General features: G+C 46.1%; 1 protein-coding gene across 7 annotated transcripts in view; it reads right to left on the bottom strand.

The window, feature by feature from the left end:
* AGBL2 (AGBL carboxypeptidase 2) overlaps window positions 1-22,645 on the bottom strand; it is a 44,344-nt gene extending 21,699 nt beyond the window's left edge. The window contains exons 1-10 of one of the 7 annotated variants that reach the window (XM_084774781.1): window positions 22,295-22,645; window positions 21,750-22,066; window positions 21,444-21,542; window positions 20,822-20,885; window positions 17,529-17,720; window positions 13,866-14,051; window positions 10,805-10,912; window positions 6,581-6,698; window positions 2,666-3,448; window positions 487-646 (exon numbers count right to left, since the gene is read on the bottom strand). In XM_084774781.1, the coding sequence (XP_084630907.1) occupies window positions 487-646; window positions 2,666-3,448; window positions 6,581-6,698; window positions 10,805-10,912; window positions 13,866-14,051; window positions 17,529-17,720; window positions 20,822-20,885; window positions 21,444-21,479 (1,647 nt within the window). In that variant the 5' untranslated portion in view covers window positions 21,480-21,542; window positions 21,750-22,066; window positions 22,295-22,645. Of the gene's footprint in view, window positions 1-486; window positions 647-2,665; window positions 3,449-6,544; window positions 6,699-10,804; window positions 10,913-13,865; window positions 14,052-17,528; window positions 17,721-20,821; window positions 20,886-21,443; window positions 21,543-21,749; window positions 22,067-22,294 lie in introns of all 7 variants that reach the window. The other 6 variants (XM_084774783.1, XM_084774780.1, XM_084774782.1 and 3 more) reach the window with 6 other exon arrangements.
* Window positions 22,646-24,655: the final 2,010 nt, after the last annotated feature.

Raw genomic sequence — 24,655 nt, forward strand, 5'->3', positions numbered from 1 at the left:
GGGATTGGAGTTACAGATGGTTGTGAGCCACCATGTGGGTGCTTGGAATTGAACTTGAATCCTCTGCGAGAAAGAGCAGCAAGTGCTCTTAACGGCTGAACCATCTCTCCAGTTCCTGACCCAGCAACTTTTAAAACCACACTTTAATTCTTTTTACTTTTATTTTTAAGATTTATTTATTTATTGTATTTTATTGTATATGAATGCTTTAATCTGCAGAAGAGGGTATCAGATAACATTATAGATGGTTGTGAGCCACCATGTGGTTGTTGGGAATTGAACTCAGGACCTCTGGAAGAGCAGACACAGTGCCCTTAACAACTGAGCCATTTCTCCAGCCCCACACTTTAATTCTTAACACCTAGGTTTCTGGAGTTCACCAAAGATAACATTAAACACAAGGAGACAAACACTTCATCTAGGAAGCAGTGTGTTCCTTCATCCCTCAGTAAAGGGCAGAAATGTATGGCACACGCACATGCTTACCTTATCTGGTGCGTTTTTGCTGAGCATTAAAGGAAAGATCCGCTCATGGAGCCAGTGCTTCCGGTTGTTATGGTTGTTACAGCCGTACAGGAACATGTTATTCTTGTGGCTGTGCCCATGGAAGTCACAGTACAAGAGAACCTCTCTCTCTTCCAGAAGTCTGTTAAGGGACAAGCAAAGGACGCAGTGGACACCCAAACTCAGGAGATTAAACCACTTAACAATATATGGTTACTAAATCAGTCAATGGTAATAACAATCCTTATAAGTTGGCCAAACATGTCATCCCAACCCTTCTCATACCTGTATGCACAGGTACGCTCAGAAACTTCATGGGGGGGGGCACTAGAGAAATGGCTCAGAGGTTAAGAGCACTTGCTGTTCTTTCAGAGGTCCTGAGTTCAATTCCCAGCAACTGCATGGTGGCTCACAACCATCTGTAAATATGATTCAATGCTCTCTTCTGGCGTACATGAAGACAGTGTACGCATATACATAAAAAAAAGTCTTAAAAAGAAAAAGAAAAAAGAAACTTTCATTCATATCTTATCTGCTATGGTTCACTTCCCGTGGAGTGGAAGCTCTTTTAAGATGGGTGCCATGGGGTCCCGCTCAAACTAAGGCACCAGCCAAGGACAATACAGGCCATAAAACTTTAAACCCCTACCCAGATCTAGCCAATGGTCAGAACATTCTCCACAGTAGAGTGGAGAGTGGGATATGACTTTCTCACATACTCTGGTGCCTCACCTTTGACCATGTCCCCTGGAGGGGGAGACCTGGTGGCACTCAGAGGAAGGACAGCAGGTTACCAAGAAGAGACTTGATACCCTATGAGCATATACAGGGGGAGGTAATCCCCCTCAGGAACAGTCATAGGGGAGGGGAATAAGGGGAAAATGGGAGGGAGGGAAGAATGGGAGGATACAAGGGATGGGATAACCATTGCGATGTAACAAGAATAAATTAATAAAAAAGGAAAAAAAAAGATGGGTGCCATTAGCTGAGAGCTTCAAGCTGTTTTCACACAGGCTTGAAAAGGTCAGACTAACTGCCCTGTTCAAGTTATTTAACAGTTTTGGAACTCAGTTTCCTTGGTGCATACAACAGTGGATATTGACCATAGGTAATCTCCTAGGGCTAACGGGGAGAGTGAATGGGTCAAAGCGTAAAGCACTGATCACAGTATCTGTTGTTTCATACTTGAGTGTTAACGTAGCTTCATTATGATTACAGTTTCACGTGAATAAAACTTCCCTTATTTTCTCCATCCAAACGATTGACTTAAAAATGCAACAACTGAGCCCAGCATGGTGGCACAAACTGTTAACCCAGCAGAGGAGGGCAGACCTCTGTAGTCCGAGACCAGTCTGCGCTACATAGTGAATTCCACGCCAGACCTCCCATCAGAAATGAACAGGAAAGCCGGGCACGTTGTGGCACTCGCCTTTAATCCCAGCACTCGGGAGGCAGAGGGCGGCGGATTGATGTGAATTCGAGGTCAGCCGGGTCTACAAAGTGAGTCTAGGACAGCCAAGGCTACACAGAGAAACACTGTCTCGAAAAAACAAACAAACACAAACAAAAATGTACATGAAATAACCGGGCTGGCAAGATGGTTCCGTGGGTAAAGTGCTCATTATGCAAGTATGACATGAGTTCAGATTCCCAGTAGCACGTAAAAGCTGAACACGGTGATGAGTGTCTAAAACTTTAACATGGAGAGGATGGGTCAGGAGATACACCAATCCCAGAGGCTTGATAGCTAGCTAGTGCAGCCAAAACAGGAAGCTCTAGAGTTAGTGAGTGATTCTGTCAAGGATGAGAGCTGGGCAGTGGGGGTGCACACCTTTAATCCAGCACTCGGGAGGCAGATCTCTGTGAGTTCGAGGCCAGCCTGGTCTACAGAGTGAGTCCAGGACAGCCAGAGCTAAAACAGAGAAATCCTGTCTTGAAAAACAAAGCAAAAGCAAAAAGATGAATTGCAAATATAGCTCGGGGCAATTGATAATATTGACACACGCCCATTTTTCTTTTAGAGATCTGATGTGATTTAAAGTCTGAAAAATTAACCCATGACCAAGACTCCCATAGCCAGGAAATCTTCCTCCTCATAGCACAGTAATATCTGGCACTAACGCTCACAGCATTCACAGATTTATCAACAAAGAGGCCTCACCTTTTGATCATGTTCTTGGTGTGCCAAATGCAAGGGAAGGAATCCTTCAGAACAGTTTTGTAACGCCTGTTCAAGTCTCTTCCGGCCAACGAACACCGGCAGTTCCCTACGATCACGCCGTCCGGGTTTAACATGGGGATCGCCTTGAAGACGAAGATGTCCCTGAGGAGCTGGGCATCCGGGCTGTTGCTGAGGATGAAGTCCAGAAAGCCTGTCATGATCCAGGAGCCGTTACTTTCTCCAGGGTGGACTCTGGCGCTCAGCACCACAGCCTTCTTTGCGGCTGCTTCCTGAGGGGTGCTGGACGGATTGGTGATGGTAAGCAAGTAGACGGTGTTCCCTGCCAGGCTCCTGCACAGAGCTCGGAGCTTGCAGAACTGAGACTGGATGGGGTTGTTCGCTATGGACGAGAGATAACACTGCAAGTCGGTGTAAGTGTACGGATAGAAGTGCGCAAAGAAGCAAGTGTCCTGGTCATGAGGAAACTGAATGGTCCAGGTGAGACAGTACAGGGGCTGCGGCCCATCGTCCATGTTGCTCCTGTAGTACCTGATCTCCTGCCCTTCTCTCCTCCAGCCAATGTTGTAGGTGGTGGCATCCAACTGCGAGTACATAAGAGGCTTCATGCCTACCTTGTAAAGGCTCCTGGGCTTCAGCAAGTTGACGATTGTGAAGCGATAGGTGACATCTTTTCTGGTGTTCTGAACTCGAAAGTAAAACCACTGAGTGTGCTTGTGTGTGTAGAGGTCCGTCCGCAAGGTGAGCTCGTACTCATAGCCACCTCTGTAGCAAAAGAGAAAGAGCACCATTACAGCAACCCCATCCCCTCCCGCTCAAAGCACGGATGGGAAAGTGGTATTTCCTCCTGGGAAAAACTCTTGCTCACAGCTGGCGGCTGCAGCTGACGTTTCTTTCCTAGTTCACCCGCGTCTCCAAGTCACAAAATAAACTACTGAGACTTGTGGGAGGAAGATTTGTTTGGGACAGAGAAGGAAAAGCCTCAAAGCTCACGGTGAGCTGGGTATGGTGGGACATGCCTATAATCACAGCGCTCGGGAGGCTGAGGCAGGAGGATGATCATTTCCAAGCCAGCCTGGACTATCCAGTGAGTTTGAGGGTAGCCTGAGTTACCTAGGCATTTTGAATTTAGGGGAAACCTTGTTTCAAAAAGCCAAACAAACAAATTTACTGCTGCGTGAGATGCTTGGAGGTTCTGCTAACTTCTTGGTGTCTTTCTAGAACATCACCAGCAGGTTCTAATCACTGTTGTTTCTCTGGAACGCACTCAACAGTGCCCTCTCTTGGCTGCTTGCTAGCAATCCACCTCACAGAGATCGTCACACTGGGAAACCCCTTAAACCTTAGCGCTGGTTTCAGCTCCGGCCATCAATCTGAAGATGAGAAGGCATCTCTGGAAAACATTCACTTTGCTTAAAGGGAGCAAAACACTGGGGCTGGTGAGATGGCTCAGTGGGTAAGGCTCCTTGCCACCAAGCCTGATGGCACAAGTTCAATCCCCAGCACTCACATAGGAGAGAACCGAATCCTACAAGTCATTCTCTGACCTGCACAAACACACACACACAACCGTGCATGCGTGTGTGGCATGCCACATGTGTTCCTTTCCTCTCCAAAAGAGAGATTTCTGTTTTTAAAGGAAGAAGCTGGGCACAGTGGAGCACACCTCTAACCCTAGCGTTGGAGCCTGAAGCAGGAGGTCTGTAAAGTCAAGGCCAATATCAGAGATATAACAAATCCTGTCCCCCAAAACAAAGAAGTAAGATGCATGTTGAATTAAGAAGTGGGTAGGTCCAACTCAGTAGTAGGGCGTGTGCTTAGAATGTGTCAGGCGCTGGGTCCAACTTAAAGTTTTCTTTACATTGATTTATGTGTATGAAAGTTCTGCCTGAGTGTGAAGGTCAGAAGAGGGGGTCAGACCCCCTTAACTGGAGCTATGGATGTGAGTCACCATATGGGTGCTGGGAACTCCTGCATTCCAAACTCCTGAAGTCACTCCTGGGTTTTCTGCAAGAGCAATAAGTGATCATATTGCTGAGCCACTGTTGCAGCCCCTGGGTTCAGCTGATCTTCGTTTGCTTTGGGACAGAGTCTCTCTACATAGCCCTGGCTGTCCTGGACTCACTCTGTAGACCAGGCTGGCCTCTAACTCAAGAGATCCACCTGCCTCTGCCTCCCAAGTTCTGGGATAAAGGGCATCACTATGGCCAATTCCTGGGTGCAATTTGTAAATGATGCACCTTCTTCCTTTGTCTGGCCAGTGTTAGGAGAGAAGGCCTTTCCACATGCTGGTGAAGGGAGGGAGCTGGCGTCACAGTGGAGGGCAATGTGCTGATAACCAGCAAGCTTTGAAACATCCGAACCCTTTGACCTAATGACTTTCTTTTTAGAATTCATCCTGCAAGACCACAAATATTTAAAAACATAATTCTTTCAGATAATTAAACGAAACTATCATGATTGGCCCTCAGGGACAGGGAAAATAGGTATGGGGTACACATAATATTACATACAGCCCGGTTATTTAAAGATGAAGACTTGTACCATTACCCAGGCTGGTTCTCAACTCCGAGGCTCTAGCAGTCCTCCTCCCTCAGCCGCAGGAGTGTGTAGAAACACAAACAAGCACATGCCACCATGCCCAGCCGTCACAGATAGTCATAAAGAGGCATATATCTTCATATATTTATACTTATACGTACTTGTACATGTAACTTGTGTATATTACACATATGCATGTGGGCATATTACCATATATAGTTCTTTTGGGGGGGTTTTGGTTGGTTGGGTTTTTTTTGTTGTTTTTTGTTTGTTTGTTTGTTTGTTTTGTTTTGTTTTTCAAGACAAGGTTTCTCTGTGTAACAAGTCATAGCTGTCCTGGACTCACTTTGTAGACCAGGCTGGCCTTGAACTCACAGAGCCTCTGCCTCCTGAGCACTGGGGTTAAAGGCAAGCACCACCACGCCTGGCAACAGTTCTGACATACAGGGTCTTTCCTGTTGCATGTATATGCATATAATTTTACTAATAAAATGTTAAAATACAACATATCATTATTTGTTGTGTGCACGAGCAGGCATGTTCCATGGCATCTGTATGGAGGACACAGGCCAACTTCGTGGAGGTGGCTGTCTACGTCCACCTTTACTTGGGATCAGGGACTGAACTCAGCTATAGGTTTGGCAGGCAAGTGACTTTACCTACGGAGTCATCTTGCTGGCCCACTGATCCAACATTTTTATTTTTTATTTTTTTGGTTCTTTGAGACAGGGTTTCTTTGTGTAGTCCAGGCTGTCCTAGAATTCACTCTGTAGTCCAGGCTGGCCTCGAACTCACAGAGATCCACCTGCTTCTGCCTCCCGAGTGCTGGGATCAAAGGCATGTGCCATCACTGCCTGGCTCACTGATCCTAACTTTTAAGTGAGCTCTTTTTTCCTTTGTAAGAAGAAGAAATGACTTAATGTTTTATTTTGGGGGGGAAATTAGTGATAATTATTCCATTCTTTGCCATGTCCTTAGTAAGTGTTCTGCCACCTCCCTTTTGCAAACATTGCAAACTCCTGAAGTCACTCCTAAGCGTGCCTCCCAGCCACCGCAGCCTCCCAGCCACCGCAGCCACCGCAGCCACCGCAGCCTCCCAGCCACCGCAGCCACCGCAGCCACCGCAGCCACCGCAGCCACCGCAGCCACCGCAGCCACCGCAGCCTCCCAGCCACCGCAGCCACCGCAGCCACCACAGCCACCGCAGCCACCGCAGCCACCGCAGCCTCCCAGCCACCGCAGCCACCGCAGCCACCGCAGCCACCGCAGCCACCGCAGCCACCGCAGCCACCGCCCTTTGAGAAGCTCCTGGTGACTCACACTCTGACAGCTTTCTGCAGATTCCCACTCTCAAACCTGGACTCAAACAACAGAGTATCATCTTCCGGCCCTTGCAACGAAATGGCACGTTCCTTGATAATCCCTCGTTTGCCTCCTATTCTGGAACTGGTGAAATAGGCACCTTCTGTGGGCGCTGCAGGCGAGAAAGATACCGTTAGGCTACACTCCACCCAGAATTCACCCAGTCTTTCCTGAGCCCTGGCAACCCTACAGATATTCAATGGGTTGTTTATTGTCTTTACAGGGACCCTTAACTTTATAGCTGCTAGATGTTTTTACATATAGTAATGGGCGTTGAACCCAGGGCCTGACCCTGCCAGCCCGGTGCTCTGACAGTTAAGCTACGTCTCCAGGAGGGCCTTAGCCTCCCTCAGTGTGTCACTCGGAAGCCTTTGCGTGGCTTAGAGTACCGCCTTCCACGTCAGATCCTCGGCATAGCGGTTGCTGCTCATTGCCACCTAAATCCTGATTGTTAAGGATGTTTATAAAAACAAGCAAACAAATGGAAACATGGTATCCTAGCCCCAGCGTCCTGGGTCTCTGGGGGAGGCTGAGGTAGGCAGACTGCCACAAGTGCCAGGCCACACAGCAAAACTCTATCAAAACGTGAAAACCAAACCAAGCTTGACACCTTAAATGTCAGAAATTGGAAGAAACCAGAAACAGTGGTGTTTTGGCTGCTTTCTACAGAAGCTCTGAAAACATCTGCAATCTTGTTCTACAAAACATTCAGCTAGAACCAACAATATTTAAAAAGAAATGGAAGATAAACTATATTGCATGTATAATGTTTTGGCATATTCTTCCATAATAAAGTGAAGACAGAAGTTTGAGAAGAATTGACATGAGGGAATTTGCCTAGAGGAGAATTAAAATGTCAGTAATCGGTGAAAATAGAGGTTATGGTGAGCATTTTATTCTTTTTTTTTTTTTTTAAAGATTTATTTATTTATTATGTATACAACATCTCCTGCCCACCAGAAGAGGGCACCAGATCTTATCATAGATGGTTGTGAGCCACCATGTGGTTGCTAGGAATTGAACTCAGGACCTTCAGAAGAGCTGCCAATGCTCTTAACCTCTGAGCCATCTCTCCAGTCCCCGAGCATTCTATTCTTAAACAAAGCTATGGGGGCTGCTCTTGTAGAAGATGGAGTTGGGCTCCCGGCACCCATGTTAGGAGGCTCCTGGGCACCTGCAGCTCTAGATCCAGGGGATTCAACAGCCTCTTTTGATACCAGAGCACTGCACTCACACACATATATACACACACCTCTACACAGGTAGACACAATTAAAAGAAAAATCCTTTAAAAAGAATGCTGGGGGCTGGAGAGATGGCTCAGAGATTAAGAGCACTGTCTGCTCTTCCAGAGGTCCTGAGTTTCAATTCCCAGCAGCCACATGGTGGCTCACAGCCATCTATAATGTGATCTAATCCCGTCTTCTGGCCTGCAGGTGAACATGCAAGCAGGGCACTGTATACATACAAATAAATAAATCTTAAAAAAAAAAAAAAAGAATGCTGGGACAGGCCAACACTTTGGGAGGCTGAGGTAGGTGGATCTCTGAGTTTGAGGCCAGCCTGGTTTACAGAGTGAGTTCCAGGACAGCCAGGGCTACACAGAGAAAGCAAAGCTATAACAAGAAATGCAACTTAAGAAAATTTAGGTATGCCATCAAGATGGCTCAGAAGATGGTTGCCGCCAAGCCTGATGACCTGAGTTGTGGTCCTAAGGATCACATTGTGAAAGCAGAGTATTAGCTCTTATAAGTTGCTCTCTAACTTCTAAACACGTGCTGTGGTACACATGCCCCACACACACACAAATAAGTGAATGTAACTAGTGTTTTTTGTTTGTTTGTTTTGTTTTGTTTTGTTTTGTTTTGTTTGAGACAGGGTTTCTCTGTGTAAGAGTTCTGCCTGTCCTGGATTCTCTTTATAGACCAGGCTGGCCTTGAACTCACAGAGATCCACCTGCCTCTGCCTCCCGTGTGCTGGGATAAAAGGTGTGCACTACCACGTTATGACTTTTGCTTTCAGATGCTGTCATGTCACTGTAAAGCTTAGATAACAAACATCTGGAGAATAAACTATAACAATGGAGAAAATATCCATATAAAGACATGATCAGGAGAAGAAAATAAACAGAGGAAGTAGGAGCAGAAATAAAATCAAGGCTACACAAGCCCATTCTAACTGAAAGCTGGGAGCCCACGGAGCAGCTTATTCATGGAACTGCAAAGCACTGTTCGGCAAACAGATGCCATTAATATAGACATTTCATTAGTTTCTTTACTATTTCAAAGTAACATTTACGGTGCCCTAACTTCTGTAACACAGTAACATTTGTCCAAAAAGAGAAATGTGCTGGGCATGGTGGCACACATTTATAATCCCAGCACTTGGGTAGTAGAGGCAGGTGGATCTCACGGAGTTCAAGGCCAGCTTAGTGTACAATAGTGAGCTTCGGGACATCCAGGGCAACATGGAAAGACCCTGTCTCAAAAATAAGTAAATATGGTTGGAGAGATGGCTCAGCAGTCATTGACTGCTCTTCAAAAGGTCCTGAGTTCCATTCCCAGAAACCACATTGTGGCTCACAACCATCTACACTGGGATCTGATGCCCTCTTCTGGCAAGTAGGTGTACATGCCGATAGACCATTCATATACATAAATCAATAAAGAAAGAAAGAAAAAAGAAAATTGTATCATCATTTAAAAAAGAACTATTGGAGCCAGGTGGTAGTGGCACCTTTAATCCCAGTACTTGGGAGGCAGAGGCAGAGACAGGTGGATCTCTGTGAGTTTGAGTCCAGTCTGGTCTACAAAGTGAGTCCAGGACAGCCAGAGCTGTTACACAGAGGAACCCTGTTTCAAAAAAACAAAACAAAACAAAATTTAAAAAAACCTATTGGGATGGAGAGATGGCTCACTGGTTAAGAGCATTGCCTGCCCTTCAAAAGGTCCTGAGTTCAGTTCCAGAGAACCCTGGTTCAATTACTAGTGCCCACATGGCAAGTTACAACTGTCTGTAGCTCCAGTTCCATGGAATATGACACCATCACACAGACATACATGCAGGCAAAATATCAATGCACATAAAATAAGACATTAAAAATGTTTAGCTGGGCTGTGGTGGCGCATGCCTTTTATTCCAGTACTTGGGAGGCAGAGATAAATGGACCTCTGAGTTCCAGACTGCTAGAGCAACACAGAGAAACCCTGTCTCAAAAAAAAAAAAAAGTCCTATTCTAAAAAAGAACTATTGAAACCAGGTGGGCGTGGTGGTGCACGGCTTTAATCCCAGCACTTGGCAGGCAGAGGCAGAGGCAGGCAGATCTCTGTAAGTTTGAGGCCAGCCTGTACAGCTAGGGCTACAGAGAGAAACCCTGTCCCAACAACATACATATATAAATAAATAAAAAGAATGGTTGAAGAACTGGAAAGATAGCTCAGTGGTTAAGAGCTCTGCCTGCTCTTCCAGAGGACCTGAGATCAATTCTTAGCACCTATGTGGTATCGTACAGTTTCAGGGGATCTGATATGCCTTCTTGTGACCTCCATGGTCACTGCATGCATGTGGTGCATAGACATTTGTGCAGGAAAAGCATCCAAACACAGAATAACATTTAAAAGTACTTAAAAACAAACTATTGAAAACGTCCAGCTGATTAGTCATGATTATCAAGGCTTCCACACAGGGCGAAGACAGATAATTGTCATTAAGGTGTCAATATTAAAAATCACTATTAGGTCCATCGAGATTCAATAGGTAAAGGAACTTGCCACCAAAGCCCGACCACCTGAGTGTAAGGCCAGGTCCCGCATGGTGGGAGGACAGAAGTGTCTCTCAGAACTTGTCCTCTGGCCTCTCTGTATGCTGTGGCATACCTTTTCCTCCACAACACTCCCTCTTTAGTCCCACATAAGTAGTTGTAGAAAAAAAAAAAAAGAAAAGATATAAAGTCATTTTGGAGCTGGCAAGATGTCTCAGTGGGTAAAGGAGCTTGCTAAATAACCGTGATGACTTTTCATCCTTGGAACCCACATAAAGTTGGGAGAGAACAAACTTAAGCTGACCTCTGACCTCCAAACCTGCACAGTAGCACATGTGCCCATAAACACACAGACGCAGGAATCCACGTTTAAAAAACAGAATCACTTTTACTGTGCACACTATGCTTACTGTAACTTTTCTATGGTTATCACCCCCTGGTCGGTGTGATGACAGTACCTGCATCTAACTGGTACACGACTGTGCCTTGCTCTTCTCCTACAATCTCGGGTACCTTCTCATTTCCTGTAGGTTGATAGAAATATTCTGGCTGAGGCGGAACCCACTCTGAAAGAAGATATTTTCGAAAATACAGAATAAGAAACAATATACAGGGTACAGTCAAAATTAACATAAAATTACAATTATTCAAATGATTAAACCTTGTTCAATCCAACCTAATTCTCATCCCAAGTTTCCAGCCCTCTTATAAACTCAGTCATGTTTCTTCCCATAACAACTATGGCAGAAACTGAGCAAGCAGCCCATCAAATGGTAGCACGTGCCTAACATGTTTGACCCCAGTGCTTGATACATATATGGTAAAATCAGAAATTTGTTTTAAAAATGTGTGTGTGTGTGTGTGTGTGTGTGTGTGTGTGTGTGTGTGTGTGTAAGCCGGGCAAGATGGCACATGCTTGTAATCTCAGCACTTGGGAGGCAGAGGCAGGCAGATCAATGTGAGTTCTGAGCCAGCCTGGTCTACAAATCGACAGCCAAGGCTGCACAGAGAAACCCTGTCTCGAAAAACAAAAAACAAAACAACAACAACAACAAAGAAACTCTCCCAGCACTCGGGAGGCAGAGGCAGGTAGATTGATGTCGATTTGAGGCCAGCCTGGTCTACAAAGTAAGTCCAGGACAGCCAGGGCTACATAAAGAAACCCTGTCTCAAAAACAAAAACAAAAACAAAAACAAAAACAAAAAAAAAAAACAAAAAGGAAAGAAAGAAAGAAAAGAAAAGAAAGCCTGTAGAGATTTTTCTCAATTAGTGATTGGAAGAGAGGGTGCACTCCATTGTGGGTGGTGTCATTCTTGGGCTGGTGGTCCGAGGTTCTGTAAGAAAGCAGGGTGAACAAGCCATGGGAAGCAAGCCAGTAAGCAGCACCCCTCCGTGGCCTCTGCATCAGCTCCTGCCTCCAGGTTCTTGCTCTGTTTGAGTTCCTGTCCTGACTTCCTCCAGCCTATGACCTGGAAGTGAAAGCCGAATAAACCCTTTCCTCCTCAAGTTCTTTTGGTCATGGTGTTTCATCACAGCAATCATAACCTTGACTAGGACAAGCTCTTAACCATGGAGCCATCTTTCCAGCCCTAGAAACAGTTACTGACTACAGAAAAGTACATCCTTTGTTTCAGAGAAAATAAAGCCTTTTTGTCAGCAATAAATTTAAGAGTCAGCACTTTTGTCTTTTTGCTTGGTTTGGTTTGGGTGGCAGGGGCTCTCTGCATAGCTCTACAGCATGTGTGGCACATGCATGCTTGGTGGCCTATGACGGTAAGAAGGCGACATCAGATCTCCTAGAACAGGAGTTACGAATGGCTGTGAAGCACCACATGGGTACCGGAAATAAGCCCAGGTCCTCTGGAAGGGCAGCCGGTGAGCAGAGCCACGTCTGTTTTCCAGATTGTTGTTTGTAGTATAATATCCTTGGTTCAACTGAGTTTCCACAGGCTTGATATAAGTAATGAAGTCCAAGTGCCAGAACATGTTTTTACTGTTTTTAATTTACTTTATGCTCGCTAGAACTTTTTAGGGGAATGGCAGAGTTGGGTTTTTGGGTTTTATTTCTCCGGTGCTGAAGACAAAACTCAGGCCTTTGCTCACCACTAGCCAGAGCTACATAGTGAGACCCGATCTCAAAACTCCAAGGAAAAACTGATGCAAAAGATTGTATACTCAGGCTGGAGAGGTGGCTCAGAGGTTAAGAGCACTGGTTGCTCTTCCAGAGGTCCTGAGTTCAATCCCCAGCAACCACATAGTGGCTCACAAGCATCTGTAATAGAATCTGAGGCCTTCTTCTGGTGTGCGTGAAGACAGTGTACGCATATACATAAAATAAATCGGTTTTGTTTGTTTGTTTTGTTTTTCAAGATAGGGTCTCTCTGTGTTAGCCTTTGATGTCCTGGACTCGCTTTGTAAACCAGGCTGACCTTGAATTCACAGCGATCCGCCTACCTCTGCCTCCTGAGAGCTGGGATTACAGACATGTGCCACCGTGCCTGGCTCAAAATAAATACTTAAGAAAAGAAAAGAAAAAAGATTGTATACCAGTCTGCAGTGGTGGCACACCCCTTTAATCCCAGCACTCAGGAGGCAAAGGCAGGCAGATCTCTGTGAGTTCAAGGCCAGCCTGGTCTACATAGTGAGTTCCAGGACAGCCAGGACACGGTAACCCTGTCTTGAACACTGCCACCCCCGACAGAAAGACTGTATAGCAAGAGCTCATAGACAGGACCATTTCTACCACAAGGGAGAGTCCAAGGGCCCAGCAAGAATGGATCTTGGTGACAGAACACTAGTAAACAAAAGCCTGGAAACAGACATATTTATAAATTTTGACTTCAAAGAAGCTATCTTCCCATTCCTAGAAACAGAAGTATTCTAGTCTCTGGTGAGTTAACAGGTACGGATCCTGTCTTGCCTTCTATGTCAGCATGAGAGACTGAGTTGTGAGGCTATTGAGTTGGCTTCATCAGTAAAGTATTCACTGTGCAAGCGTGAAGACTTGAGTTTGTTTGATTCCCTGGACACACACTAAAGAGCTGGGAGTGAGCCTGTAAATCCCAGTGCTGGGGATGTGGAGAGAAATGGACCTCTGGGACTCTCTGGCCAGCCAGACTTGCCTAATTTGTGAGGTGTGGGCCCCATTGAGGAATGCTGTCATGTCTTAAAACTCAAGGCGGGGCCTGGGGAGATGGCTCAGAGGTTAAGAGCACTGTCTGTTCTTCCAAAGGTCCTGAGCTCAATTCCCAGCAACCACATGGTGGCTTACAGCCATCTTCTGGCATGAGGGCAGAATACTGTATACATAATAAATCTTAAAAACAAAACAAAACCACACACACACAAAAAAAACTCAAGGCAGACTGATGACTCCTGAGCATGATATATGAGAGTGATCTCGGGCTTGCACACACACACAACACATTTGCACATGCCCTTGTGCACATACACATAACTTTAAATCCTATGGCCTTGTACTGAAGTAAGATAAAACAGCAGGGCTAAACACACATTACCAATATGGTGAACGCTCTCTTTGATGACCTCACACTCTACTGGCCATCTTGGAGCCTGAAGTGGCCCTCGGCTAGAGAAAACCGAGAAGAGCTCTTGGGGTTCTCGAAGATGTGGGTTTGCTTCATCCAGTTCATCATAAATAAGCTGCCTGCTCCTAAGAAGTGGGGAGCTCAGTGTCGGTGAATCTGCCAAGAGGAAGAGGAATTATATGAGCAGCTTTCTTTTTCACCTTGATGGATTTGCTCTTTTATGATAGTCATTTTTAACAGTGTGCTAAGACATTAGCAATCTGAGTGTGGGAGTACACAGCTTTAATCCCATCTCTCAGGAGGCAAAGGCAGGCAGAATTTCTGTGAATTCAGGGCCAGCCTGGTCTATACAGAGAGTTCCAGGCAAGGTAGGAATACACAGTGCAATGCTGTTATGATACAGCATTGTTTACAGATTGTTTACAGATTGTTTAAAATAACAATAAAAATGATAAACTATTAGATCAACATTCTACATGATCGCCAGGCACAGTGGCGCACGCCTGTAATCCCAGCACTCGGGAGGCAGAGACAGGCAGATCTCTGTGAGTTCAAGGCCAGCCTGGTCTACAGAGCAAGTCCAAGACAGTCAAGGCTACACAAGGAAACCTTGTCTTGAAAAGCAAAAACAGGGCTGGAGAGATGGCTCCGTGACCAAGAGTACGGTCTGCTCTTCCAAAAAACCTGGTTCAATTCCCTGCACCCACATGGCAGCTCATAACTGTCTATAATTCCAGTTTCAAAGGATCTGACGCCCTCACCTCAATGCACATAAAATAAAATAAATTATATATAGAAAAAATAGCCAGGAGGCAGAGGCAGGAGGATCGCTGTGAGTTCAAGGCCATCCTGGTCTACAAAGCGAGTCCAGGATGGCTAAGATAACATAGAGAAGCCCTGTCTTGAAAACCCCCCAAAAAAGCTGGGTATGGTGGCACATGCCTTTAATCCCAGCACTTGGGAGGCAGAGACAGGTAGATTGCTGTGAGTTTGAGGCCAGCCTTGTCTACAAAACAAGTCCAGGACAGCCAGGGCTACAGAAAGAAAACCTGATTCAAAAAACCAAAATAAGGGCTGGAGAGATGGCTCAGTGGTTAAGAGTACTAGCTGCTCTTCCAAAGGTACTGAGTTCAATTTCCAGCAACTACCTGGGATTACCCATAAACATGAAAACAAACAAACAAACAAACACTTAAAATTCAAGTTAATGGGTCCAAGACCTAACAAGAGTGGAGGTTTTAAATTCTCCTGTCAACACTATGGGGGAAAGCACAAAGATATCATTAACTGTTGTGAAAGACGCACACAGATCTAAATCCAATCTCCAGAACATAGGCAAAAATACTGGGCATGGTGACATATGCATGTGGACAGCATTTCTGAGGATGGCACCCAGTGTTGTCCTCCAGCCTACACACACACACACACACACACACACACACACACACACGCACACGCACACGCACACACTCTCTCTCTCTCTTAAAAAAAAAACACAAACAGAAATAGAGAAGGAAAGAAAAAAGATGATAAAAGAGTTCTCAACTGCTAGAGAGATGTCTCAACTGTCTGCTGTGCAAAAATGAAGACATGAATTTAGAGGCCCAGAACCCATATAAGTTGTAGGTGTAGGGCTGGAGAGATGGCTCAGCAGTTAAGAGCACTGGCTGCTCATCCAGAGGTCCTGAGTTCAATTCCCAGCAACCACATGGTCTTGAGTGAGATCTGGTGCCCTCTTCTGGCCTGCAGGTGTACATGCAGGCAGAACACTAATCAATCAATCAATCAATCTTTTTTTTTTTTTTTTTTTTAAGTAGGCATAAAGGTGCAGGCCTGTTATCCCAGTTTGGGGTGAGACAGGTGGATCCTGGAAGCTGGCTTGCCAGGCAGTGTGGCTGAATCAGTGCGATCCAGGTTCAGTAAGAGAGACCTTGTCTCAAAAAATAAGGGGGAGAGGGATAAATAAATACACACAGCACTGACTTCTAAATGTGCACATGCACATCCACAAACACATACATACACCAGCATACACCATACAAACACACACATAAAAAAAATCTATAAAGCCAGGTACGATGGCGCATTTGTTAATCCCAACATTCGGGGAGGCAGAGGTAGGCGGCTCGCTGTTTGAGGCCAGCTTAGGGTACAAGCCAAGTCCAGGACAGCCAAGGCTACACAGAGAAACCCTGTCTTGAACAAAACCAAAGAACAACAAACAAACAAAACAACAACAACAACAACAAAAACCTATAGTGTGGCAATTGACAAGCTGGATTTCAGATCCGTGCTATACTTATCTCAAGCTCAGTACCTCTGCTTACAGCATCTATCTGAGCATGCCCAGTTGAAGATAAACAGGTAGGCCCTAGGAAGAAAGGACCATTTGCTTATATATTTTCTTTGCCCACTGCCTCCCATATCTTTTTGCTTTTCAGCCCCATATATGAATTTCTATATAAATCTTTACCCAATAATTAATGGGTGAGACAGCAAAACAAAATGCTATTTGTAAAGATAGATTAGTTCATTCAAAAGAAAGCCAGAGGCTGAAGGATGGCTCTCGGATTAAGAGTGCGTGTTGCTCTTGTAGCGGGCTGGGACGAAGCTTCCAGCACCAAGGGGCAGGGGAACTCACAGCCTGCTGTATCTCTGGCTCTAAGGGTATCCCCAACCCTGGTCTCGGAGGCACTCATGTGTACACACACACACACACACACACACACACACACACACATACACCTTAAACATAGTAAAATCTTTTTTAAAAGATTTGTGTTGGGTATAGTGGGGCATGCCTTATGTTCCAGCATTTGGGAGATAGAAGGAGGCCTGGTTGACCTAGTGAGTTCTAGGCCACCCAGGACTACATAGTGAGTGTCTATCCCAAAAAATATGTAATTCATATGTGGTAGCACATATATATGGTCCCTGTAATGTACACAGGAGATAGAGGCAGGAAGATCAGGAATTCTAAACCAATCTGGGATATATAGCAGGACCCTGTCTCAAAAAGTCAAAGGTTGGAGATATAGCTGGAGAGAGAGAGAGAGAGAGAGAGAGAGAGAGAGAGAGAGAGAGAGAGAGAGAAATTTGCCTTAAAAGTTTGTTTGCAAATCTCTCTCTCTCTCTCTCTCTCTCTCTCTCTCTCTCTCTCTCTCTCTCTCTCTCTCTCCTCTCTTCTCCTCTCCTCTCTGCCTTTCTCTCTGTGTCTCTGTCTCTCAAATAATGAAACAGGAAGAAATAACTAAGACCGCCATCATAAAGAAAGTTAAAGTAATCACAGCACATTAATGAGAAGTACTACTGAGTACACTATCTCTAGGCGCTGATGTCAATATCAAAATCCCAAGCATTCAAATCAGTATTGGATCTGAAAAACTTAGGTTCTCTTTTCAACAAATTAGTTACCAAGGAGAAATTGTCAATAATAATGCGGAACAAGCCGGGTGTGATGGTGCACGCCTTTAATCCCAGCACTTGGGAAGTAGAGGCAGGTGGATCGCCGTGAGTTCGAGGCCAGGTTGCTTTGCTTCTCTCACATTAGGTCATGTTCTTTGAGGTTCCTGGAGATTTCAAGGCAGTAAGGTTCTGGATGGGGGTAGGTGGCTGGGGGTCACTCATACTCACATAGTAACGTCTCTTTTTCCAAGGTGTCCGAGATGAAATCATCTCTTTCTCCAAAAGAGCCATTCAACATGTACCGAGGGCTATTCCTCCAAACATGCTGAGTAGTGGTGGAATTTGGTGGATTGCTCTTCTGAGCTAAGAATAAGTGGTTTAATCCAAGTTGCTTGTAGGTTAGTTCACTATCTCTAGGCGCTGAGGTCAATATCAAAATCCCAAGCATTCAAATCAGTATCGGATCTGAAAAACTTAGGTTCTCTTTTCAACAAATTAGTAACCAAGGAGAAATTGTTAATAATAATGTGGAACAAGCCGGGTGTGGGGGCACACGCTTTTAATCCCAGCACTCAGGAGGCAGAGGCAGGTGGATCGCTGTGAGTTCAAGGCTAGCCTGGTCTACAAAGCAAGTCTAGGACTCTGTGCTTGGCTACACAGAGAGACCTTGTCTCAAAAAAAAAAAAAAAAAAACAAAGCAAAACAAAACAAATGATGTGGAACAAGGTTGCTAGAATTACAATCAGTATTAAGGTGGTCACTGCGAGTGGACCAGGCAGCAGGATTGCAAGTTTGAAGCCAGTTGGGCTACATGGCAAGAGTTGTGGGTCTACTTCAGTGGTAGAACCCCCACATAAGATGTGCAAGGCAGGATTACAAAGCAGGCTGGAGAGATGGCCCAGATGTTTTTAAGTGTGTTTGCTTCTCTTTCTGAGGATCCGAGTTGACTTCTCTCACTTAGATGCATAACGCTAGTTCCAAGGGATGTCTGTGGCATGGCCCTGGGTATCCTGAAATTCACTATGTAGACTGTGCTGGGAACCCCAAGGCACACACACCACCATGCATGGCAAAATATATCATTTCTAATAAACTTTCATTTAATCTATAGATTTAATCCAAGTCCAATAGATTTTGTTCTTTGTTTGGTGAGCTGGGGTTTTAAAACACCGCAGTACTCCGGCTAGCCGGGAACTTGCCATACAGCCCATGGAGGCAGGAGCTCACAGCTAAAAGCAGAGCTTTGTGATTTGTCCAGCCTTGCTAGCCAGCTTGCTCTGGGCAGCCCGTCTCTGCCTTCCAGTGCTGGGTCTGCAGGTGGGCCATCAGCCTGGCCGGCATTTATGTTGGTTTCGGGGGATCCAAACTCCAGTCCTCACATTTGAGAAGCAAACGTTTCAATCGCTGAGCAATCTCCTCATCCTGACCCCCACTTTTTGAAAGAGGACCTCACGTAGACCAGACTGGCTTCCAACTCACTGTGTAACTGAGGATAACCATGAAGTTTGGTCCTCCTGCCCCGCCTCCCCAAGTGCTGGATTACTGACCGCTGCCATTTATAAGATACTGGTGCTCACAACAGGGATTTCAAGTATGCTAGGCATGCACTCTACCAACTGAGCCTCAGTTTTTTATTTTTGTTTTTAATTTTGTTTTTGTTTTTGTCTTTTGAGGCAGGGTCTCTCTGTGTAGCCCTGGCTGTCATGGAACTCACTCTGTAGACCAGGCTGGCCTTGAACTCACAGAGATCTGTCTGCCTCTGCCTCCTGAGTTCTGGATTAAAGGCCTGTGCCATCACTGCCTGACTTGAGCCCATATATAGTTTTGTTTTTGGCTTTGTAGACCAGGCTAGCCTCAAACTCACAGTAGTCGGCCTGCCTCTGCCTGCTGAGTGCTGGGATTACAGGCGTGCACCATAGTGCCTGGCCAGCCCCATTTTGTTTGTTTGTTTGTTTTGGTTTTTTGAGACAGGGACTCTCTGTGTAGTCTTGACTGTCCTGGACTTGCTTTGTAGACCAGGTTGGTCTTGAACTCATAGCAATCCGCCTGCCTCTGCCTCCCAAGTGCTGGGATTAAAGGTGTGCGCCACCACCGCCCGGCCTCAGCCCCAATATTTTTTAAATTAAAATTTTGGGCAGTGGGTGGCTCAGTCGCTACAAGCCTGAGCACTTTTTTCTAGAAGACCAGAGTTCTTTTTCTAGCACTGACAGTGGGCGGGTCACAGCCACCTGTACCTCCAGCTTCAGGGGACCCACACTCTCCTCTGGCCTCTGTGGGCACTTATACACTTGTGCATACACAAACATATATGCACACACACACACAACTAAAAGTTTTTTAACAATGAATCTTTTTTTAAAAAACAAAACATTTTTCCTAATAAACTACAAGTCTGCTTTAAACAAACAAATGTCAGTAGGGTACATTCAAGATTGGCCTGATATACACAGGTTGTTAAAAATATATATCAACAAGTAAATAAATAAATAAATAAGCAAAAGCAAAAGATTTCAAGGTGCTGGGGATTGAACTCAGTCCCTGGGGAATGTTAGACAAGTGTTCTACCACTGAGCTATACCCTCAGTCCCTAATATTTTAGCATCACAAACTAATTTTAAAATTCACATACAGAAGACTCGAGGTGCAGCCTAGCAGAGCACTCACATCCCACAGTCAATGAGAGAAAGAGAGAGAGAGAGAGAGAGAGAGAGAGAGAGAGAGAGAGAGAGAGAGAGAACCTTTGAAGAACAAGGTGAAGGGAAAGGATTCTCTAGATATCAAGACTCTAAAAGCGGCACAGTCGTGCAAGATGCTAAGACAGCATAGTAGGTTCTTTACCAGCCTGCGCTAGCTAGCATAGTGAGATGCATCTAAAACAGAAACTTGTTTGTTTGTTTGTTTGTTTTTGGAGACACAGTTTCTCCGTGCAGCCTTGGCTATCCTGGGCTTGCTTTGTAGACCAGGCTGGCCTCGAACTCACAGTGATTCACCTGCCTCTGCCTCTGGACTGTTGGGATTAAAGGGCGCGCCACCACGTCCAGCCCGAAACAAATTTTTTAAAAAGATTTATTTATTTATTTATTTATTTATTTATTACATGTAAGTGTTCTGCCTGCATGTGTGCTTCACAGCAGAAGAGGGCACCAGATCTCATTATAGACGTTGTGAGCCACCATGTGGTTGCTGGGAATTGAGCTCAGGACCTCTGGAAGAGCAACCAGTGCTCTTAACCTCTGAGCCATCTCTCCAGCCCAAATAGGAACAATTTTAACGTCATACATAAATTCAGAGATGGTAGTTATTGATGTACCAGTAGAAGAGCAGGCCAATCAACTAAAGAGCCCAGGAGAGGTATTTGCACTTGTGTACCTACAGTGAGTCTGTCCTCTGACAGAGGCGAGGCCGTTCAACGGCAAGTACTTTTAGCTTATCATCTAGAAAAATGATTTGAGCATTATCCAAACAGTTATGTCAGTTAATGCAACAATTCAACTTGGTGCTGATAAAGAACAAAGTGTTACCTTTAAAGTATCCATAGTACTGGAGGTGACGGCGCATAAAATCCTCGTAGGGGTCAGGAAGAGTCTGTGAAGAGAAAAGGCACGCTCAAGTAGAACGCTTCCCTCAGATGAAGACACTGGGGTGCTTTTGTTGTTTTTTTCAAGACCAGGTTTCTCTGTGTAGCTTTGGTTGTCCTGGACTCAATTTGCAGACCAGGCTAGCCTCGAATTCACAGAGATCTGCCTGCCTCTGCCTTGTTGAGGGCTGGGAATTACAGGCCTGAGCCACCACGCCCAGCTGTCGCTGAGTTTTTGACAAAAGGAGCCAACCATGCTGCATACGATACAGTCACAAAACACGTGACATCCATTGAATTGTTCTGTTTTGGGATTCCTAGATGCAACAGGTCTGGTGGTGCAGGCTAGTAATCCCAGCACCAGGGAAGCAGAGGTGGGAGAGTATACAGCAAGTTCAAGACTAATCTGGCAACAGAGTAATTTAGGCCAACCTGGACTACACAGAGAGGTCATATTACCCATCCTTCCTCCCCAAAAGCCAACCACAGAACAGACCTCAGCTGGTCCAGCATGCCACCACAGGGACTGGGTTTCTGTGAAGTTAACGGAAAGGGAGTGTACCGACCTCCTGCTTTAGCTCTCTTTCCAACGCCGGGAACATGTTACTGGCGCGTTAGTAAGACGTAGGCGAGTCAGTAGCTCTGCACCCAGCCGCAACCTCTGCCTAATGTCCAAAAAGGTAGCTGATTACGCAGAAGCTACGAATCACGAATCCCCGTAGGAAAAGTGAAAAGAATCCCAACCAACCAACACCACTACAAAGAACACCAAATCTGCCGGCCCTGCCCTTTCACCCCGACTTCAGGGAAACCCTTGCCAAGCCAGCGTCTCCCGAAAGGAGCGGACGGCGGTTCCCAGCCCCAGCACGCACCTGAGGGGTCGAGGCGCACTGCGTCTCCCCGCGCCTGGTCCTCTAGGCATCCCGGGACCCTCGCTGGCCCCATGCTTAGCTCAGGCTGAGAAGAGAAGCCCGGCACCAGGACGCCACAGAAAAGGCAAAAGACCCGGGTTGGGGCGTCGCGCGGAGTCGCCTCGGAGCAGTTGAAAAGGAAAGGTCGGGGGGCGGGAGGGGGGGGGCGTCGATAGTGAAGGCTCTGGAAACGTTCAGTTCTGAGCGCCCTGCCCTGGAGGTGTGGACCTCTGACGGGAAAGGCCGAGGGAGGGCGAAGCAGAAGTCTCCGCCAGAGCCTGTGGGGGCGACATGGGGCTCCCTAAGCTGCCCCTGTCCCCTAGTTGGTCCCCAGCCCGGGTGGATGCGGCAGGAGCTCCCCTACGCCACCGCTCCCACCCTTTCCACAGAGGCCAGCCCAAAGTCCTGCCCGCCCGAAGCTTCTCAGCAGCCTGCCCTCCACGCCCTCCCCTCCTCACCCGCTAGCCTTGCACACCCAGCTCTCCTCAAGCCCCTGCCCTCCTTACCCACTGCCAGCCTGGGATCCCCTGCTTCTCCACTGCCCCAGCCTGGGCTCCTTCGCAGTTCCAGTCACTCAGCTCACCTGCTGGAACTTTCTGCGCGCATCCTGGGAGCCTAGCAACCGGGAGCCAGAAGCGGAAGGAGGGCAGGACCCCGCCCTCATCAGTATGCTGCGAGCTCTGTGATGTCAGGCACCCCCCAACGATTTATTCATTCATCGCAAACTCAAATTCATTTACAGACTCAGTCCGGAAACTGATGAGTACAGTGGTGGAAGCCTTCAGGCTATTTTCTAGCTTCTGTAGGTTTAGATAAATTACTTTTTTTCAATCGGGCTGAAACTTCCTTTCATTTGGGGACTGGAGCTGTAGCAAGCAACCAAGCAAGCTTTACTAAGATGAAACACAGTTAAGTGAGAGGTCAGCCCTAGAGAGAAGGAATCAGGCTCATACTAGTTTACACCATTTTTTTCTCCCTTTGACAAATTTAAAATATCCTTCTCCCCCCCCCCCCCTTTTGGATTTGGTTTAGTCATTCCTTTAAAAAACATTTCTCCGTTTGTGTGTGTGTGTGTGTGTGTGTGACCATGTGTCGGTCCGCGCATGTATGCAAACGCCTGTGGAAGCCAGGCTTCGGATCCCCAGGGAGCTAGTTACCTGCAATTGTGGGCTGTATAAATTATGCCAGCCCTTGCAAAGAGTAGCAAGTGCTTTTAACTCATAAGCCATCTCGCCATTCACCTTCCCTTTATTTTTCATGATTGTGTTTGCGTGTGCAGGATTAGTGTGGGCACATGTGTAGGTCAAAGAACAACATTGTGGAGTCACTTTCCTTCCACCTTTGCATGAGTCCCACGGACGTTCGAGTGCCAGGCTCGCCAGGCAAACACAAACCTGTTAAGACTATCTAACCAGTCCTTTAAACACACACACACATATTTTCTTGCGGGGGAGGCGGCTGGGAGTGGTGGCGCACGCCTTAAATCCTAGCGCTCAGGAGGCAGAGGCAGGCAGATCTCTGAGTTCTAGGCCAGCCTGGTCTACAAAGTGAGGTCCAAGGCAGCCAGGGCTACACAGAGAAACCCTGTCTCAAAAACCAAAAATTTTCTTTTTAATATGTCGTGCTATTATGTGCACGTGAGTACCCGCTGAGGTCAGAGATCTCCCTAGAGCTGGACTAGGCATGTTAGAGCTCTAAGCGTTCTTAAGAGATGAGCCCCACTTTTTCTCCAGCCCTGCTACTGCATTCTGAGACCTGTTGAAGGACTTGTGTTGTCTCCATCAATTAAATGACCCTATTGTCTGGAAGTAAAGATAACTTTTTTTCTGAGACAAGGTCTCTCTGTGTCACCCTGGCTGTCCTGGCCTCACTCTGTAGACCAGGCTGGTCTCGAACTCACAGCGATCCACCTGGCTCTGGCTCCCGAGTGCTGGGATTAAAGGTATGCACCACCACTTAAAAATTTTTTAAAATGTATTTTAAGTATGTAAGTGCTGTGTCTTCATGAATACCAGAAGAGGACATCAGATCCCATTACAAGAGGTTTGTGAGCTGCCACGTGGTTGCTAGGAACTGAACTCAGGACCTCTGGGAAATTAGCAGCCAGTGCTCTTAACCATTGAGCCATCTCTCCAGTACCAAAATGTACTTTTTTTTTTTTTAAAGATTTTTATTTATTTTATGTATGAACACGCTATCTGCATCTGCAGGCCAGAAGACGGCACTAGATTCCAGTATAGATGGTTGTGAGCCACCATGTGGTTGCTGGGAATTGAACTCAGGACCTCTGGGAGAATAGACAATGTTCTTACCCACTGAGCCACCTCTCCAGCCCTCAAGATGTACTATTTAAAGAGTGATTCTCCTCAGAGCTGCAGAGATGGCTCAGCACTGGTTACCTTCCCTGAGTTCAACTCCTGGCATCCACATGGTGGCTTACTCTAGTCCTATGGGATCCCTCTTCTGGTGTGCAGATGAGCATGCAGACAAAATAGCCATATACACACATCTTAAGAGAGTGCACAGCCCCGTAACAGCTGGGGCTACAATCTCTCAGCTAAACTGATGAGACAGGCCAGATGGGCAGCCTGGAATGCCCTCCTCCCAACTATACTGACTGAGATCAAACACTCAATACTTTTACTCTTTATTCTCTACCTTCTAGCTAGAATGCAAAAAGTACCTTCTACACCAAAAACAAAACAAAAACTAGTTAGAAACAAAGGTGGCAAATCATTCAAACCCCCCAAACCCTGGTCAATCAGATTACTTATGTGTCCAACTGTCTAGGACACTAACTAAGGAGGCTGGTGCTTTCCAGCAACTCCTGCACACCTGGAAAACTGTTACGACAAAAGCTTTAATAG

This window comes from Acomys minous (assembly GCF_964271855.1).
Source record: "Acomys minous genome assembly, chromosome: 3".
Lineage (NCBI taxonomy): Eukaryota > Metazoa > Chordata > Mammalia > Rodentia > Muridae > Acomys > Acomys minous.